At 36.9% G+C, this 18,758-nt stretch overlaps 1 protein-coding gene across 4 annotated transcripts in view; it reads right to left on the reverse strand.

Annotated features, from left to right (window-relative positions):
- Positions 1-18,758, reverse strand: part of ROCK2 (Rho associated coiled-coil containing protein kinase 2) — a 96,819-nt gene that overhangs the window by 35,630 nt on the left and 42,431 nt on the right. For all 4 annotated transcript variants that reach the window (XM_033056230.2, XM_033056228.2, XM_033056229.2 and 1 more), the window contains exons 2-4: positions 18,198-18,279; positions 8,110-8,210; positions 1,903-2,040 (exon numbers count right to left, since the gene is read on the reverse strand). In XM_033056230.2, the coding sequence (XP_032912121.1) occupies positions 1,903-2,040; positions 8,110-8,210; positions 18,198-18,279 (321 nt within the window). The remainder of the gene's footprint in view (positions 1-1,902; positions 2,041-8,109; positions 8,211-18,197; positions 18,280-18,758) is intronic.

Raw genomic sequence — 18,758 nt, forward strand, 5'->3', positions numbered from 1 at the left:
AGCACTAAAGTTTTAAAGATTCCATTCGGTGATCACCAGGTCTGAAAATAGCCCAGTCCAGCAAAAAGCATTACTAACAAATGTTCAATGACTGTTGTGAAGAAGACTCTGAAAGTCTCACCTTATTTCTCAGGGAATACTGCCTTACCTTAAAAACTAAAATCATTCACATCTTTAAATTACACACACGTAATTAAAAGGCAATTGAAAAATAGGATGTGGGGAAAGGATTAAGTCAGAATCACAGACTGTGGAGAATAAGGAACCATGAAAAGCAGATATATTGTTATGGAGATTTGACCTTCAGATTAAAATTACTTGTATAACCAGTGAGAGAAGACCTAGATTAGAAATATGTATTTTAATACATATATGTTGCACTGTATTTGTCTGCACAAATGGACAACGTATTCAATGTATAGTACAAAAATGCATTGAGCATTAAAATCCAAATGAAGATTCAAAATAATCTATATTTTGTCACACACAGAGATATTAATACAATAATAAATAACAGCACTGTGTCTTTATGCAGTACTTTTGTTATGGTCCTCAAGGGATTTCATTAAAAAAAATTAGAACTATCCAGGGCTCTTGTTTCACTTGTTTTTCACATTAAAAACTAGACAGAGAGAAGCAGTGTGATCTATCCCAGTTTCTAGATCAAAACAGGACCTATATTTTCTTCAAATCAGCTCAATGGTCCTACCCCACTGGACCACATCACCTAAATATATCTCACTAATACACTTAATCATAGAAGGCACAATTGCAACTACACTTTAGTTCATCTGCTATTTACAAATGCAGGCACACATTTAGATCTTGCTTGTGACAGTTTCCTTTGAAAATCCACGTCATGCATTTCTCGATACTTTCAACTGCATGTGAAAAATAGTTCATGACAATTACTGTTACTAGAACAAAGAGCTAAATAAAAAAAAAATCTATTTAAGTATTTTTGCTGAATATAGGCAAGAGCACAGAACATGCTCAAAGAGCAAAATATGTTGGTATACCTGAGGTAAAGTGTAATGAAAAATGTATGGAAAGCTTAAAGCCAGTCTTATTAAATATAAAGAAGCATGGCAATATATATGAGTATTTAAATTAATTATTTAAAAAATTAAGGACTAACAGTTTCTCCAAGCACACGCTTTCACTACTCCTTTTGTTAACTGGTGCAATTTACCAATTACAACAAATGGCAATAATCAGTACTGATTGTTCCCAAAGGCATAATTCACATTACAGCATCTTGATGACACATGTCACGAGACAGCTGCAAGTGACAGTGCTCAAGACCAGATGAAGGAGTCAGCTCTCCATCAGTTGCATATGCTAAGTGCTAATGCTCAGAACTGACCACTACGGTCAGTTTTCAGATGGTTTCAAGGAAACCCCTGCTACAGCCCCTTGGCTTGCAGCAGACCAGGACTGCACACTCATCATATATCAAACTGTGTCTGAAAAGACAGTGACTAATCAAAGCACTCTTAATAGCAATTGCCTGTGACCAACTGAGTTTATCACGAGGAAAGACTGGAAATACCAATCACATTTGCTTCTACATTCCTACATGGATTTCACAGTTGGAAAGATAACTTCCCTATTATTCCAAATAATTACATAGGCATTTCAAAAATCTATTTCATTCTATTTTATGATGCATTCATAGTGACTAAAATGCAAATTAATCTACTTTTTAACACAGCCAAATATACAAAACTTAGTGAAATAGATGTAAAAATGTATTTTTCAAAAGTAAAAATCTGAAACTAAACCTTGATTTGAGTTTCAATGTAAATTCAAAACTAGCTCAAGACTGGGAAGTATTCATGGCATCAGCATCATTACTATTGCTGTTATTGTTATTATTTTACTTTTACACATCTTCCTTACCTGAACCACCCATGGGCTGTTGGCAAAGGCCATGATATCTCTTTCTTCCCAGAAAAAGGCTGAATCTGATCTCTTGATCATTTCAAATTTACTAAGTAGCTTCATTGCATAAACCTTCTGTGTCATTTTATGGCGAACCTGTTGGTTGAGAAAGAAGAGAATCAACCTTTTTAAAATGCCTTGTTAAAAACCTGAGTACCAGCACAATATGTTTCTGCTATGTGCAAACTTCTTTCAGGGATGTGATTCCTGCAGGTCTTCATACACCCAATTTTCTACACAGTAAGGATTTAAGAACTTCCAAACATAAAAAGAAAAGTTTAACACCTGCTCAAAAAACCCACCATAGCAGGAAATAAAGTCTAACTCTGCATTTATTTTCTTATTATGAACACTGTCTAACTACTGATTTCATTCATGTTAGAAATTGGGCATGCAGTCTGCTTCAGCCTCTGCCAATTTTAATTTTACCAAAACGTAATTGCTCTTACTTCTTTTCCTAAATAGTTCTTAAATTAAGTTCAAATGGTGCAAAATTAATACAATAAATCTTGTTGGAAAACTGGAACTAAAGCTTTTTTTACAAAATATGAAAACATTTTTGAAAATGTCCTCTGAATTTGGACATGAAATCAAATCCTTAAATTGCACATTGCAGTCATTACTCAGCTAGTTAATCATGAGACATCCTATTTTATGAAGAAACTGTTAGAGGAACAGGTTTTTAATATTCTTGAATGTTTCTTAAAGAAATCAAGGTGAGAACTTTTCAGCTGTAAGAAGTCTGAGTCATAAGTTTCTGCATATTTTTTTCCTGTTAAATTAAAAAATTCAGTGGACTAGTGAAATTGTTTCATGAAAATTGTGAAATACACCAGAAAGTGAAGTTATGATTTCCTGGTGCATTTAAAACCTCTTGCACCTAGTAAATAAAGCAGATCTCCCAACTTCTTAGTTTTTCACAATATGTTTAATTATGTTACTTGAAAGAATGTTTAATAGGCTTTTCTGAACTGTAGCTGTAGATGCAGGTCCATAATATATGCAGAGCAAAGTTTCAGAGAAGCACCTGTTTGATCTACAGATCTGGGACCATCAGTCTCCTGTTCCTGAGGAGCTGCAAATTTAATATTGCTGAAGGAATAGAAGAAGTATCAGGTGGAAGGGGTAATCTTGGAAAAAGCAAGAACAAGAACAGAAAGAGAATTATTTAAGGAGCTGCTGTTCTTGAAATTGGAGCTTTTTGCCTTCAAGATATAGGTGCAAAGTTTTATTACTAGCATTTGCATAGTTTAACACTAATACCCTTCTCTACAATTAGATCAAAAAACCTCAACCCTAACACCAGAACAGAAACATGGTATCTATGTGCATTAACAACTCTATAAGCATATTTTAGGAGATTAATTAATCAGCTAGTGAAGGTGTCCTAAAACAGTATTTTGAAAACTAACTTCTTCCCACTTACTAATCCCACATGGGATTATTTACAAAGACTTGGTGGTACACCACAAAGTATACTCCCCTAAGTAGCGCTTTTGTATTCCTGCCCAAAACCAGAAGAAACACAAAGACCAGAAACCTCAGAAAGATATTGTTTAATTGAAGATGCATTTTCTGTGAAATTTGACATTGAAGCTCTGCAATGCATTTAGTAGTTTACAGTTCTTAAAGTCGCTGTGTACTCTTGCCTAGGTGCAGTTAGAGTAACAGCCTGCATTTAGAAAAACAATTGTCTCCCATGACCTGGGGAAAAAAAATCTTGAAAGTCAGCACAGCCTGAAGGAAGCTCATGTACAGGAGAGGCAAAGTAAAGAGGGGTGGGGGACCCAAAATCAGTCTGCACATCTTTCTAAATAGTGCCAATACGTTATTGGTTAAATGATTACTTCAAAAAATTCCAAGGTAGGTTCTTTCTCTGTACAAAACCAAAGCAGTAACACTTCTACTGGCACACACAGAGACTGAGTGTCTTGGCACACCTTGCAGGTGAGCAGACCCACCACTGACATTCCTCCTTCTATCAGCACCTGGAGACAGCCTTTTGAGCTGCTAGTCACTGTGCTCTTTACTCAGAGCTATCTTTGTACATACAGAGATTGGCTCATACAGCACATTATTAATGCATTAAACTGTCATGATGTTTCAATTTCTTCCAACTGTTAAAATGAACAGCCAAATTTAAACTGCAGCTCACCAGAGTAACTCTCAAAATAGGTAGGAAAATCCCTTCATGCCATTAGCACTGAGTAACATGGCCTTGTTTAACTCATGAAAATGCATTAAGAAAACAGAATTTCACTCTACTCTGTTTCAACAATCTAGTACTTTCAATAAACAAAATGCATCCATAATTTCCCCAGTATTCACATGGGAAGATAATGTGTAGGAAAAAAAAATAACAAATCCATTTGAAGTGATCAGATTTAGTATGTAGTATTGGTAATGGTACTGTCTCTTTTATGAGTTTGAACAAAAATATGATCCTAGGGTGGAGTTTTGAAATGAACGCTGACTTGAAGTAATTCCAGGTATCTCAAAATACTTAATAAAGCTGTAAGAAATGACTACAGATAGGGTATCAAAGTTCATGTCCTGACAAATTTTCAGGTAATAAAACATGACTGCTTTATCTGCTTTATTACAGAACTGTACATCAGCAGTGCATGGGGAATTAAACCTAATGAACAAAGGACTTAATGAAGAAAAATAAACCAGCATCTGTTTACACAGGCCTTGACAACCACTGGTTTGCAACACTGAGAAATCAGACAACAAAGACTGTCACCCAGACTGTGCTGTAGCACCCAAAACCAAGGAAATGCTAACTTTGCTTTAGTTTTCTCTTCCAGAACATGAGCAGGTCAGTCTGCTGTGTCACTGCAATGTTATAGGCTGTCATGGTTGGACCTGGAAGAAGGAACTACGGATAAGTTTTAATTTCAAATCAAGATGATTTTCCACAAGTGAAAACAAACAAGGGGAACTCAGGATGTGCTTTCATAAATAACTGTTTCTACATAAACCAGAAGCAACATATTAAGTACCATAATTCAATTTTTCTGTCTGCCCTAGACACCAGTCACTTTTATTCACAGCACTGTGTAAGAGAAGAAGTGAACTGGCAGCTGGCAATCATTTTCTTAGCTTTCCCCATCACTACAAACCCAGCAACACCAGAGATCAGAGCACAAGTGTTAGAGTTTAATACTTCTGGATTTATAAGGAAACTGCTTCTCCACCACAGTCAGACAAGAGTCATCTGATCTCTCTTTACTGGACTATTTAAAAAAAATTTTGGAGGAGAGAGGAAGAGGAAAAATCAAGCTTTTTTTAAAAAAATATAGCTGTAAGACACAACAGTTGAGAATGTGTTTCACTTTCTTGACAGAAACTGGAAAGCTGATTGCTCCATATCACTTCCTTAGCAAGAAAATGCTATACTGGAGCAGAAGACTAAGGGAAAACAAAATTAAATTCAAGAGGTCATAGCTGGCTATTTTATGCTGCGAACACTACAAGCCAAAAAAAAAGTATACTAATATAATCATCAGAAACATATAATAAATATTTGTGCTGTAATTCCTATGCACAATAGCACATTCTGGTAACACAACATTCATTAATTTAACTCATGTACTTAATCATGCTTTATTTATGGTTCTTTCTGTATTCAATCCCCACTGAAGCAAATTTCTATTTTGATCACAGAAAGTGTTGCAAAACATTTTCATTACCACAAATCCATCATCTGCAACAGTGGTGTTAGCATTTTGAATGGAGTAGAAATAGATAGAGCTTAGCTCAATAGTTTAAACTTGTACCATACCTTGTGAGGCAAAAAACTGAAGTATGTATGTCCACATCACCAGCTAATATTAGTTCAGATCTGCAGTTGCATTTACTAGCCCACTGCTTTTCAGATGTAAGACTGGATAGCATTATGGTTTCTACTTGTATTTTTACTTGTCAGAAAAAGTGGGTTTTTTAAAATTTACATGAGGCACAGAAGAGCTCTATATGAACACACAGAAATTTCAAGGATTCTTGCATTTTTTGAAGAGCTTATTCAAGATTTTAAAAAGACCCCATGACAACAACATAATCCAAACCCCATCACTATAGGACCAGGTTACGTTTTGTCATTATATTTTAATGGTCGTGCAAATGAAAAATAAAGTTTGTCTTCCGATCCCTCAAAGTACCAAACTGTAGTATGTACACTACAAAATTAAAAATTCTTTAAAATTCTTAAGAAAAAGAGTTTCCAGAACAAATCAGGACCTTCTATTTGAAATGAAATGTTGAAAATAAAAATAATTTAGAAAAACTCTTCTGTTCTTAAGAAATACACATAGGAAAACAATGTATTTTCATTTTTGAAGCACATCAAAATACAATCTCTTGGGTGCTTCCAGGAAATACATGAGTGTGACATCTAAAAATGACACATGACTTCTGTTATTGAGACTTGCTCTTTTTCATCTCCTACTCCCCTCAACAAATGGACAAGGAACTCTGCTCCTTAAAATGTGATTTTTCACGGACTCAGTGCCCAAGGAGTCTCTATTCACTGCTCCATGTGGATTAATGTAAAGATACAAATGTCTAATAGAAGACTTTAAAATAAACCACCTGATGTGACTGTCATTGAAAAGACATGGAGTAGACTGCTTTTTTGCAAATACCCTGCAGCAGCCCCTTCACAAGAAAGTAAGGTTCTGCTGAAAGTTTTGGTTTTGCGTTTAATTTCTTGCCTACAAGGATATAAAATCATAAAAATATACATAATAATTCTTTAAAGTCTTGCTAGAAAATGAGGATTGTTGGAAATACTCCACTTCATACTTCATTCACTTTTCGTGACAAAAGCTAAGTGTAAATGACCCTGATGGAAATAAAGAGGGTGCTACATTCTTATTTTACTAAGCTTGGATGAAGTTGTCTTAAAAAATTAAATAGGTGAATAAAAATTGCTGATTTGATGTTGCTATCTGCCATACTAATCACATCCAAATTTGCAAATTACCCGTGAGTCATGCAAATAACATTAGGCTAGTCAGAGGGGCTTTTTTTTTTTCCAGTTCCAACAAAATTCAGCAAAACTAATATGGAAAATACAAAAAGTTTTATACATGGATCATAAATTTATTGCCATTATACTCTGTGTACCTCCGATAAACTGCTTAGATCTTACCATATTCCTCAGCAAAACTCCAACACATCTCTGTATTTTCCAAAATGGTTATACATTACAAGACAATATGATTTTCCTAGCTTCCTAGTTCAAAATTAACACAGAGCAATAAAACGCCAGTTCCAGGTCAACAAATACAAGCAAAAGGGTAATTTTTGTTACCCCGTGGTAATAAGATAACAAGCTTCAATTGCAGCAAATTAGTTGCTCCCCTTTCCATTGATGCTTCATATCTCTCTTCCTCTAAAAATACTCACACAGAAAATCACCATGGATCAGCTGGTGCAGTTATCTGTTAGCTCATGATAACTTGTCCTTAATGTTTGCATTCTAGATTCTATCTGGCACTTACATCCAATGCTTATTTCAAAAGTGACATATCAATCCCTCTTATACATATGTTCACATTTTTGTGACACTTATCAGACAGTAGGATTTAGAAGTCCTGGAAAAATTAAAATTAAATGAAAATCTGACTACATGTGATACACCAAATTACTTTTTGTAGTTCGGTTACTTTTTTTATAACAGAATTTCTCTGCAATAGAAATTTTTAAAGTAAAGCCCTTCACACTTTAGATATTATATTGTATACAATGTCAAGGGGACAATGTTAAGAAAAGAATCTTTTAAAAATCCTGTGAGTCATGTCACTTAAAATACAATGCAAGCATCACAATTATAAAATCTTTTGTTGCAGTGTCCACCTGTTCTTTTGTAGAAGGTTTCAGATACTATTATACAGTGATACTTGTGGCCAAAAACATTGCCATGAACTGTCTTTTTGATTTTGATCAAAGGATAAAAAACATTCCTGAGTTTTTCCCTTTCTATCCATCATATTTTAAACTCAGATTTACTGTTTACTATGCACAGAAACAATCTCTCAATACAATGAAAATTACACTTGTTCTTCTTAAGAATGAATTTTTATATTTAAACATGAAGACTGAGGAAGGTTTTAGCTAAAGTTGTTAATCTGTCTAAACATTAAATCATTACAGTCTTACCAGCTGCACTTCTCCAAAAGCCCCTCTTCCAATCACCTTAACAACATCATAGTCTTCAGCTTTCATTTGTAAAGCTCGGATTTTTTCCACAATCTTCTCATCTAAAACAAATCAAACAGAAGTTGTAATGATACATGCAATTAACAGAATACAAGAATTTTAGCTATTTATTTAGAGTAAAAAGAAGCTATTTTCATTCAAATGTTTAGAGCCTTCTTGATAATTCTTGAAATCTGCAGTCAGTATTAATATCCCCTTTCATTATTCTTTGGAAACCATTAAGTCTCTACTTTTATCCATAACAACTAAAATATCTTTCATATTTTGCTGACTGTCGTTTCACACCTCTAATAATCACTCACAAGCTTATGGGTAGACTAGTAATGAAGAGAGTCAGAGATACCTATCTGGAATGTTCAATCATTCCTTGCTACCTGCTGCACTCCCAGGATCCACTGACACTCCAGTGATAATGCCGAGGTGGAGTATGTGGCATGCAAAAAGCACTGCAGGTGCAACCTGCTCCTACACACCTGGAGGGTTCAACAGCACTCACATGGCAAGGAATGTGACTCAGTAACCTTCATGTACAACTGCAGATCACACAAAGATCTGGCACATCCACTCATCCAATCTATACAAAACATTGATTCAAGTTTACATATGTGTATGTAAGTGCTGGCCATCTCAAAGTGCTTTTTTGGTGTTCACCACGTGTGTAATCAACTACACTTCTTGAAGTGTACACTTCTTAAAGTGTACACTTCTTAAAATGATGTCTACAATGCTCTCTGTTCAGCATTCTGCAGATAAGCACTGCCTGTCAGTATGTGTCTTACCAGCAGTTGTGAGAATCTGTAAAAGGGAAAACAATGAAATTCTGATCTCTGACAAGTTCTAAAACCACATGAGGTCCTAGACACTTCAATTTTGTAAATGCAGCATGCTATTAATGCATTTCCAGCTAAATGCTTTTTGAAAATCTATTCTTATTATAATCACTGAATGGAATCCATAATACTAGAGGTAATCTGAGGCATGACAAGTCCCTACAAGCACTCAGAGGAAGAACAAAACAAAGCAAAACAGGTGGCTGGAGCAAGAACTCCACCAGGGAAGAGCATGAAATCCTATGAAAAGCTGTGGATGCTTATATTCAGAGAGGGGTAGAGGTTTATATTGCGAGATCCCTGTTTAGGGTCAAACACCATGGAATTTTATCCCTAGAAAGGCATTAAAGAGAATCTCAGATATGAATGCAGGAGAGAAAAGGATCAGAAACAGTTAATCCAGTATGACATTAAAGATGACATGGTCTAAGGGAGTTAATGATAAGAACATCTAGTAAATAGTTTAACCATTCCTACATATTCATGAAGAGCAGCTTGGCAGGCTACAAGCAATCCAGGAGATGCCTGACCATCAGGAACACTTCTTTTCTTCCAAACAAGCAATAAGCCAAATCAGGGAGGCACTCTGATTTATTAGTCACAAACAAAAACAAACTGGCTCAGGGAAACAAAGTCTGTGGCAGACTTGGCAGAAGCAACTGTGACATGGTGGAATTTAAGACTCAAACAGACCTGAAGAAGGGAAATAGCAGACCTTGGACTGCAGGAGAACAGACTATGGCTCGTTTGGAAAACTCACTGGCAGAATTCTGTGAAAAGCTGCTGTGAAGGGCAGAAGAGTGGGCTTGAAGACATGTTCATAGCACAAGAACAGTCTGTTCTAGCTAGTTAGCTAGAAATCAAGCAGGAATGGCAAGGAGCCAGTCTGCCTAAATGGGCAACCTCTGCCTCAACTCAAGCACAAAAGGTAAATGCTTGGAACATGGAAGCTGAGTTGGGTTAACCAGCAGGGACCTCCCAAACAAGAAAAGATGAAACTGGGAAAGCCAAGCTCAGTTGGAAATGAAACTAGCCAGGATTATGAAGGGAAACAAGAGACTCTAAAAATACATTGGCCATGAAAGAAAGAATGAGGCAAATATGGTCCAACTGCTGTCAGCGAGGGAGGTGATCTAGTACCAGGAATATGCAGAAGATCAAGGCAGGTGATGCCTTTTTTGCTTCACTTCACTCTAAAGCCCTGCTCAGAGGCCTCCCAGCTCCTTGAAGCCAACAGCAGAGTGCGGGACAGCATACTATCACAGTAGAGGAAGTTACGAGTTAAAGATCAGAGAAGCAAACTTGGCATATGGCAGGTCCTGAGACAATACAGGATGCATCCAAGTGCACTGAAAAAACCAGCCAAGACCACGACCAGGCTGTTCTCCATGACCTTTGAAAGGTCATGGCAACTTGGGAAGGTGATGACTGGTAAAGCAGAAATGTCATGTCTGTGCTCTAAAAAGGCAACAAGGAGGCTACAGGGTGGAACAGCAGCCTGACCACACTGCCCAAGATGATCATGGAGCAAAAGCCTTCAGGAATCCTCTTTCAAGCACATGATGCACATGCAAGGATAAGAACAGTCAGAATGAATCTAAAAAGGACAAACTGTATGTGACTAACCTGATTTCCTTCAATGACAAGATGTCTGTCTTGGTGGACAAAGGGAAAGCAGTACATTTCATTGACTGTAGCATGCTTTCCAACACAGCATCTCAAAGTATCCAAAGTATCTTATAGCCAAACCAGGCTGACAAGGATTGCACAGGGGAATTACCAGGTGAGTGGAAAAGTTGCTGTAGTCACAGCCAGTGGTTTTAAGTTCAAAGCTCATACACTGGAGGGCAGGGTGGCTTCTATGAGTGACCCAGACAGGATAAATAATGAGCTGACAGGAAGCTCACAGTTCAACCACAGTAAGTGCAGAGTCCTGTAGCTGGGATGGAACAGCACCACACAACAGAATAGGATGCACTCACCAGCTAGAAGGCACCATGAGAAAGAGGACCTGACAGCCCTGGTGGACAACAAGCCAAGCAGAGAGGAACAAGGAGCCAGCCTTCACACTTACTATGCAAGTATGTGTTGGTAACTGCACAGCCAGTAGGTTGAAGGAAGTAGATTTCTTTCCTTATGTCATTTGTGAAACCATATGTGGAATGTAAACAACTAACGCTGGGGTCCTCAGTGCACAAAATATACCAAACATTCCCTAGCTTCATGGAAGACCAACAAGATGCTCACATGATGTTCAAGAAAAGCTGAGATAAATGGAATTATTCAGGTTAGGGATGGATAAATGGTTGGCCTCAAGAGAAGTTGAAATGAGGTTATACTTCTAAAGGTACAAAATGAAAGGACAAGAGTCACCAGACAAGATGAAATACCAGAAATCTTATTTTGTAAGAAAAGAATACTAAGAATTGGGAAAAGGTACAGACTGCTAAGTGGAATTGAAAAACCTCCATCTTTGGAAATTCTCAAAATTCATCTTCACAAGAACCTGAACAATCTGATATAACATCAAAACTGGTTTGACTTTGAGCAAAGTGTTGAACCAGTTGGCCTCCAGAGATCCTTCCCAACCTATGGAACACAGAAACACAAATATAAGTTTCTTCTTCTGAGGAGAAGACTGAATGTGACAGGGAAGGGGAGAGATTAATGTTACAATAATGGTCTGCTAGTAAAGTTGTAAGGACAGAGGCAATTAAAATGTCCAAAAGTAAATAAATGTGCTACATTCAGTGTACTAATAAGTCCAAAGTAATTCAGTATGTCAACAGGAAGAAATGTGTCACATTTCAAATATGTGAAATGAGCAGGGATCTAAGCACACTAAAAAAGTAGTGTATACTTTTACACAGCTCAGTTTCTGAGAAGAAACGCACAGGAGTATTTCTGTAGAAGGTAGAAACTATAAAGAAAGTTACTATGGCTCCAGTGAAACTCTTCAAGCATTAAATAATGCAAATAAGCAATGAAAAACCCAAAAATATATGAAACAACCAACTCAGGTTGTTGAGTTTTATCACCCCTTTGAAATGCTGAGAATGGAGAAATCATACTCGCTTTGCTAAAAGATGAATAGCAATAGCAGAGAATAGACTAAACAGGGAATGAATAGAATAGAATAGAATAGAATAGAATAGAATAGAATAGAATAGAATAGAATAGAATAGAATAGAATAGAATAGAATAGAATAGGGACCCACAGTGACTATCACTGCAATTGTCTGACTGCTTCAGGGCTGCCCAGCAGTTAAACATTGTTGAATGCCTCTTAAAACACTGACAAGCTTGGGACATTGATTGTCTCTCAAGGAAGCCTGTTCCAGTGTCTGACCACCCTCACAGCAAAGAAATGCTTCATGAAGTCTTGTCTTATAGCCTCCCCTGGTACAGCTCTGGAGCATTCCCATACATCCTGTCACTGCATCCCAGGGAGAAGAGCTCAGCGCCTCCCTCTTCACTTTCCCCCTGTTTAAAGAGCAATGAGGTCACTCTGCCTAACTCCTTCAAGTAAAATTTATTAAGTGTTGTGAAGGTATCAGTTATACAGATGAACTGTCTATTTTGGCATAAAATCTTACAGATATGGAAGAGATAATCAGTGCATGGAACTAACCTGAAACAACTGGGTTGCAAGAAAACAAGCTTAGATTAACCCTGAAGTCACACCATAATTGCAACATACTGGATCATAGGATTTAGTTCATGTATCACATAACATGATCAAATTCAGGGTACAAGAGACCTTTCCAACAGCAGTCTTCTTATAGTGATCTGAATTCTTAGATTTCACACAGATGAGTTTGAAAATTTTGATATCTGCATGCACGTCTCATGAATTTGCAACAGCACAAAGCCTAGTAGAAGAAAAATATTATGTTTAAAGGAAAGCATTAGATGGACTCCCCAGCCCTAGGATGCAATGGAATCTTATAGAAGTATTGTGATATTTAAGTGAAAGTCCTAAAAGATGAGAACACCATCATCTATGACTCAATTTTCTTCAACACAGGAAGGACCAGGAATGCTAGATACAAAGCATCTAAAGACAGTTTTTGATTTACTATTTGAAAATGGCAGTATAATTTTTAAACAAATGAAGTATCACTTTCTGAAAGGGCGGAGTGTTTGGATCAGTCACTGACAGCTGGTGCCAAGAATTTGGCTGAAGGTTGCAAATGCTTGTGAAAATGGAAAAAATACCTGTCTAGGACAGTAAGGGGGGATGGGGAGGAAGGAAAAACCCAAACTTTTCTGCCTTTTAAGGTAAGAAAAAAAGTTCATATGCAGGCTGTTTTCTTTAAAAAAACCTAATGTGTATCTAGCAGTTCTGGGGAGTGTATATATGACGAATAAAATTGCAAGGGAGTGCAATTTTATCCCACAGATCAGACACAGTCAGTCAACGAGTGCTGCTATGGAGTACATTAAGTCAAAAGTTGCTGCCCTAGGCAGAAGTCCAGCCAGAAGTTAAACTGAAGTACAGCCAGGAAGTGCTGCAATCCTGCAGCTGAACAAAACCAAACAGAAAACACAACAAAAAGACTGAAGTAATTAGGAGTGCATCCATAGTGTCTGGTCAAAGGTGTGTGAAGAAGAAACTGCTGGAAACCTTGCAGAGTTAGAAGAAACTAGAATGCACAGCTCCAGACAGGAGCTGTATTTAGCTTCCTCCCTCAGAGAAATAAAAGGAGAACATGAGAAGTATGTTCTCTTGCATAGATAGAAAAGAGCAGAACACAGGGAAACAGAAAGCAGCAGCCCTCTGGCTTACAGAGAACACATCCCTAATGTAATGAAAATAAGCCTGATGGCAGGGCTGAATTGCTTTGTATCTACCAAGTACCCAAAAGGGAATGTGGTTAACGACACTGACATATAACTTGTTTATACATCTAAGACATTCTGTCTTACATACTGTGGGCTTCCACGCTCTGCTTGGGAAAGTTGGTTATTTGATACCTCTCCCATCCCTACTCCTACCAGAACAATATCATTAAGAATGGAACTGGAGCCCAACCTGCTGAAGTGACTGCAAAAACCTGGCAGGGAGCTGCCTTAGAGAAGCCAAGAGAAAACCAGAGGAGCAATTAGCTCCTCAACTCGGTGGAAGTTCTACAGTTCACTTTCTTGTTGGCATCCGATATTTCATGAGTGCTGCTGACAGGAAGCCCAGAGAACACAGAGCTGCAGCCCTGGGAGCACTCACACCACACCAGATAACACGTTCCTGTGGGTAACCACGTGGCTGGGCAAGATTCAGCAACTTCAAATGACATAACAAAATGCAAGGAAAGGAACCAGAACTATTGATTTTGAAAGCAATTAATCCTGGAAGGTACATCTTCCGAGTAAGCAATGTCTGCTTGGAGAGGAAAATGGCCAAAGGAACTTTTCAGGAGTTTATTCAGGGAGTCTAGAAAAACTGGGGCACAGGTGCCACATCTCTACTAGAAGTCCCTTCTACTGGAAATACATCCACTATCATACACTCTACAAGTCTGCCAACCTACATAAAATCAGCAAATCATTTAGCAACCCAAGTTTCCAACTCTTGAGTGACACTGAATAATGCATAGAAAATCACTGATCCGTGTAAGGAGTCAAGACTTTAAACCTGTTATTTAACTATTCAAGACTAAATTACATCTGAATGGGAGATCACCAAAAAAGGGACAAGCCACTAAGATATGATTCAACACTTGGCAAACCTTAATGGCAGAAAAATTGATTTGGAAGAATTTACTCAACCTATTGTCTGCCTGGATGACAGAAGAGGAAAAGACCAAGAAAAGATTTGTTACACCAAGCCCATGCTGAAAAACTCAGCTTTCTTTTCTAAAATAAGAAAATTAGTTTTTGTTCTCAGAGGACTATGAGATTCCTCTCATTGTTTTGGGAATTAAATATTGCATTACACTTTTCTGTTCCATGAATACTCTAAAAAACACAGCAATTTAAATCAGAATCTCAACAGTTGATACAACAGAACAGGAATATAAAGACTGAAAAGGAATGGTAGTATTATGTGAGATATTTAATGTGCCTCTTATACCAAACACAAGCCCCACTTTGGTTCATTATCTTAGAGAAAGGGGTAACAAATCAAAATAGTAAGGTAAAGCAGCCAATTAAAGAACTTCTTTCATATTAAACAAGTGAAGAGGCTGCTTCTGTGGTCACAGAAACAGAATACACCAAATTCCTATGGTACAGACAATTAATAAATTGCCTTTGTGAAAAATAGATGAAACCTTGGAGTTTCAGCTTGCAATTATGAGTTGAGCTGAACATAAATTAATGTGTCAGCTGAAGTGGAAGCTATTTTATTTTTAAATTAAAATAAGTTATTAATAAAACATTAACCTGAATAGTAATGATATGATGTAGGATGGAAGTAGGGTGTATGCAAACCCCTGGGAATGTGGTGGGGGAAAAAATTCTTAAAGGGTTATTGTGGAAGAATTAAGTGATTAAGCTGACTGAAAGTGTGATGATTATTTAGTGTTCTCCACAATTTCTGCAGAATTGTGTAATATGGAAAACAATTGCAATGACTCTGCTTTAGCTGCCTCACTGTGCAGCACAGTGTAACTCACAGGAGGCCCTGCCACCTCTCTGTGCTTGCCTCAGGAAGCCTTGGGGAGGGATGCAGGCTCCAGGCTCCTGGCACAGACTGTTCAACAGAGTTTGTCAGAACCTTTTGACAGCAGTTCGCAGTTGGGCATTTGCAACGGTTCTTCAGAGGCTGAGACAAATCACAAGAGACAAGAACTCACTGTTCCTTACCCTAAGAAAGCAACAACTCAAAGCTCCATAAATTCTCAATACAGTTCCCAACTTTTCTTCCATGCCCAAAGTGGCAAGAGGCTTCAGCAAGCACATGCCACACTCTTTCCAGCAATACTTGCTACACTTAGAACAGTTCCCGAGATGGGAGCTATGGGTTTAGCAATTTTAAACTGCATAAAATGGCAATGTCAGTAAGAACCCAGTTGTTATCCTGTTTTTTCCCTGTACCTGAATGGCTCATTTTGTGCTAGCACAACTGCCAGTGAAGTGAAATAAAAATCAGAAACTGGTCTTTGCTTTTCTTTTGCCTGACTAGTTTTAATAAAAAGAAAAAATGTTCCACCTGACTCTGCATTAATTCTGCTCAGTTCCCCTGTGTGATATATAACAAAGCATACAACCACCTGTGTCAGAAAAGACTTTGAAATTAATCACTGTGGCAGGATTTTTATTTTGCAATATCAAAATACTGCTAGCCTCAAACGTTTACAAAAGTCTCATTTCACAATTTATTTCTTCACAAAGTATAAATCAGAGAAGATATGCAGCACTATTTTTATTCTCTCCCAGTCAGTACAGAAAAAGGAGAGAAGTTACATGTGTGATTCTTAAGAAAGATGCACTGTCACACAACATGGCCAAAATAGTCAGGTGTTGCATACTCTTTTAAAGTTCAACAGGTAAGGATGAAGTGCACTCTTGAAAACGCTTTATTAACTGCTGTGAATATTTCTGTAAAACATCTCAAAATTCTTTTAACTAGTATCTGGCTATTTCAACTGTATACTGTCAGCTAATTTAACAATAAAAAGGCGGTGAGAAAATTGTGAACAGAAGTATATTTTCATGTTTCTCATATTGCTGGTAGCCTCCTGGTCACATAAGATACCTAAAATACCTAAAATATTTACTACAACAATGAGAGAAAACCTAGAGGAGGAGAAGGAGCAACAGTCTTCAAAAAAAGGGAGACACCCAGCCAGAATGTTCAGGGGCTGCAGAAAATAAACAAGCAAACAAACAAAAACCAACCAAGCAAATAAGAAACAAAACCCCAATCTGTTCCTGTGGTTCAATTGTTTTTCCACAGTTACTATTTCTAATAGTCAAAAGATACTGGTCTTATGATCAGAAAGAGGTTTCTAATTTTGTTCTATTGCAAAAATAGTAATATAAAAGCAAACGTAACTGGCTCAGAGAAGTTGCTGATAAATGATATTTATGTAATTTTCACAGAGCTTTCCCCTCACTTTACACATACAATGCCCAGTTGCAAATAACAAAGATACTTAAAATGCTGTTACAGACCCTTTCTTTCATTAATATCTGCTTGAATTTCTTTGAACTCAAACTGAAAATAATCCCAAGGTATGCCTCTATGTCCTAATCTGCTCTTTCTTATTTACTGTATTTTAAGTGATTTCTCCAAATGAGACTTTACTGGCAACTGTAAAAGCTGTATGTCCATCTACGGGGCTCTGCTAAACCTCATGGAGAAGCACTGGATTCCAAAGAAAGAATTTACCACAAATTACTACACCAGCCACTATTTAAATGAGGAGGGTAAGTGGATATTCCAAGGAGTCCCAAGGCAACAGAGGGCAGACACATACAGCTCTTACCAGTAAAGAAATTAAAATGAGTTGCCAGTAAGACTGCATCTGCAGTGACCTAAACTCAACATATCCAATAGAAAAAGGTTTCTTTTAAACATATATATCCCAAAATAAGCTCACTACAAAGTGTAGTTATTCCAACAAGGTTTAGTCACTGCAAATTACATTTTAATACAAATAATCTGCTATTTTTACAAGAAAAAAGATTTTCCTTATATACGGGAATAGAAAATACTTCAAAACCTCAAAATACAGCTACTATGATGTAGAATCACATGCTTAATAAACTCCAAGATCCTGTCTACAGTAATTTGGGGAGAATCACTAACATTTATGCAAAGGTTCAAAAATGAGCCAACAGATTTTAAGGTACAACAATTTAGTTTCAAAAACCCACAGAAGGCTTCTTTGTTAGATTTAACATGACTATATAAACAATGTTGACATTCAGTGTCATGAATTCCTGAGGAATAATAACTAGGATATACTTAGTAACTTATGTAGCTACACATATGTAAGATAAGAAAATAACATAAAAGAATTTTTCCAACAGTATTTAGGAAAATAAAAATCTGATATTTTTCTACATATTTTCACAATATAATGACTCCCTAGAATGAAATTTCTCTCTGTAATAAATGATTCTCCAAAGTCTTCTGAAGCTCAGAGTAATAAAAATCAGTAGCATAACCATGGGCAATGCATTTCTGACCACTCAACTTCTTATGATTTAGATTACAACAATGTCACTGTTTAAGGGCCACTTACAACTTACATCTATTTAAAAAATTATCAATGTTCTTGTTCTTCCTCAGCGCTGGATAATCCAGATCAAGGACCAAAGAATTCAAGCCGTCCTGGAAAAAAAAAAAAAAAAAAGTTAATTGAGTTCTAAAATCTTAATTAACAACTTTCCTAAAATCACTGCACTGAGAATGAGTATATATTATTCAAGCATGCACTACATTCCTAGTAGGCAAATCAAACAAGCTCTCAAGTATGTTTATAAACCAGCAGAGGAGCCAACACACACTGACTGGCTCCAAGTTCTATAAACAGTACAGCTATATTACCACTGATTAGTGGCACTGGGACTTAAACTGGAGTAGTAGTTTTAATCTTAATCAGTAAGTAATCTTACTCATTAAACACTGATTTAAGATACTGAGTTCAGTCAATCCATTTTTCTTACTTCTTGCACTTTTCCTGCAAAGACTTTATGTCTATATATTCATATTATTGTTTTGATCAGTCCCTCTACCTTCTCATTCTGGACATTCAAAAACCAACCACACATTCTTCTTAAAAGCAAGACGTGACCTAAACTTAAGAAGAC

This window comes from Catharus ustulatus, chromosome 3, assembly GCF_009819885.2.
Source record: "Catharus ustulatus isolate bCatUst1 chromosome 3, bCatUst1.pri.v2, whole genome shotgun sequence".
Lineage (NCBI taxonomy): Eukaryota > Metazoa > Chordata > Aves > Passeriformes > Turdidae > Catharus > Catharus ustulatus.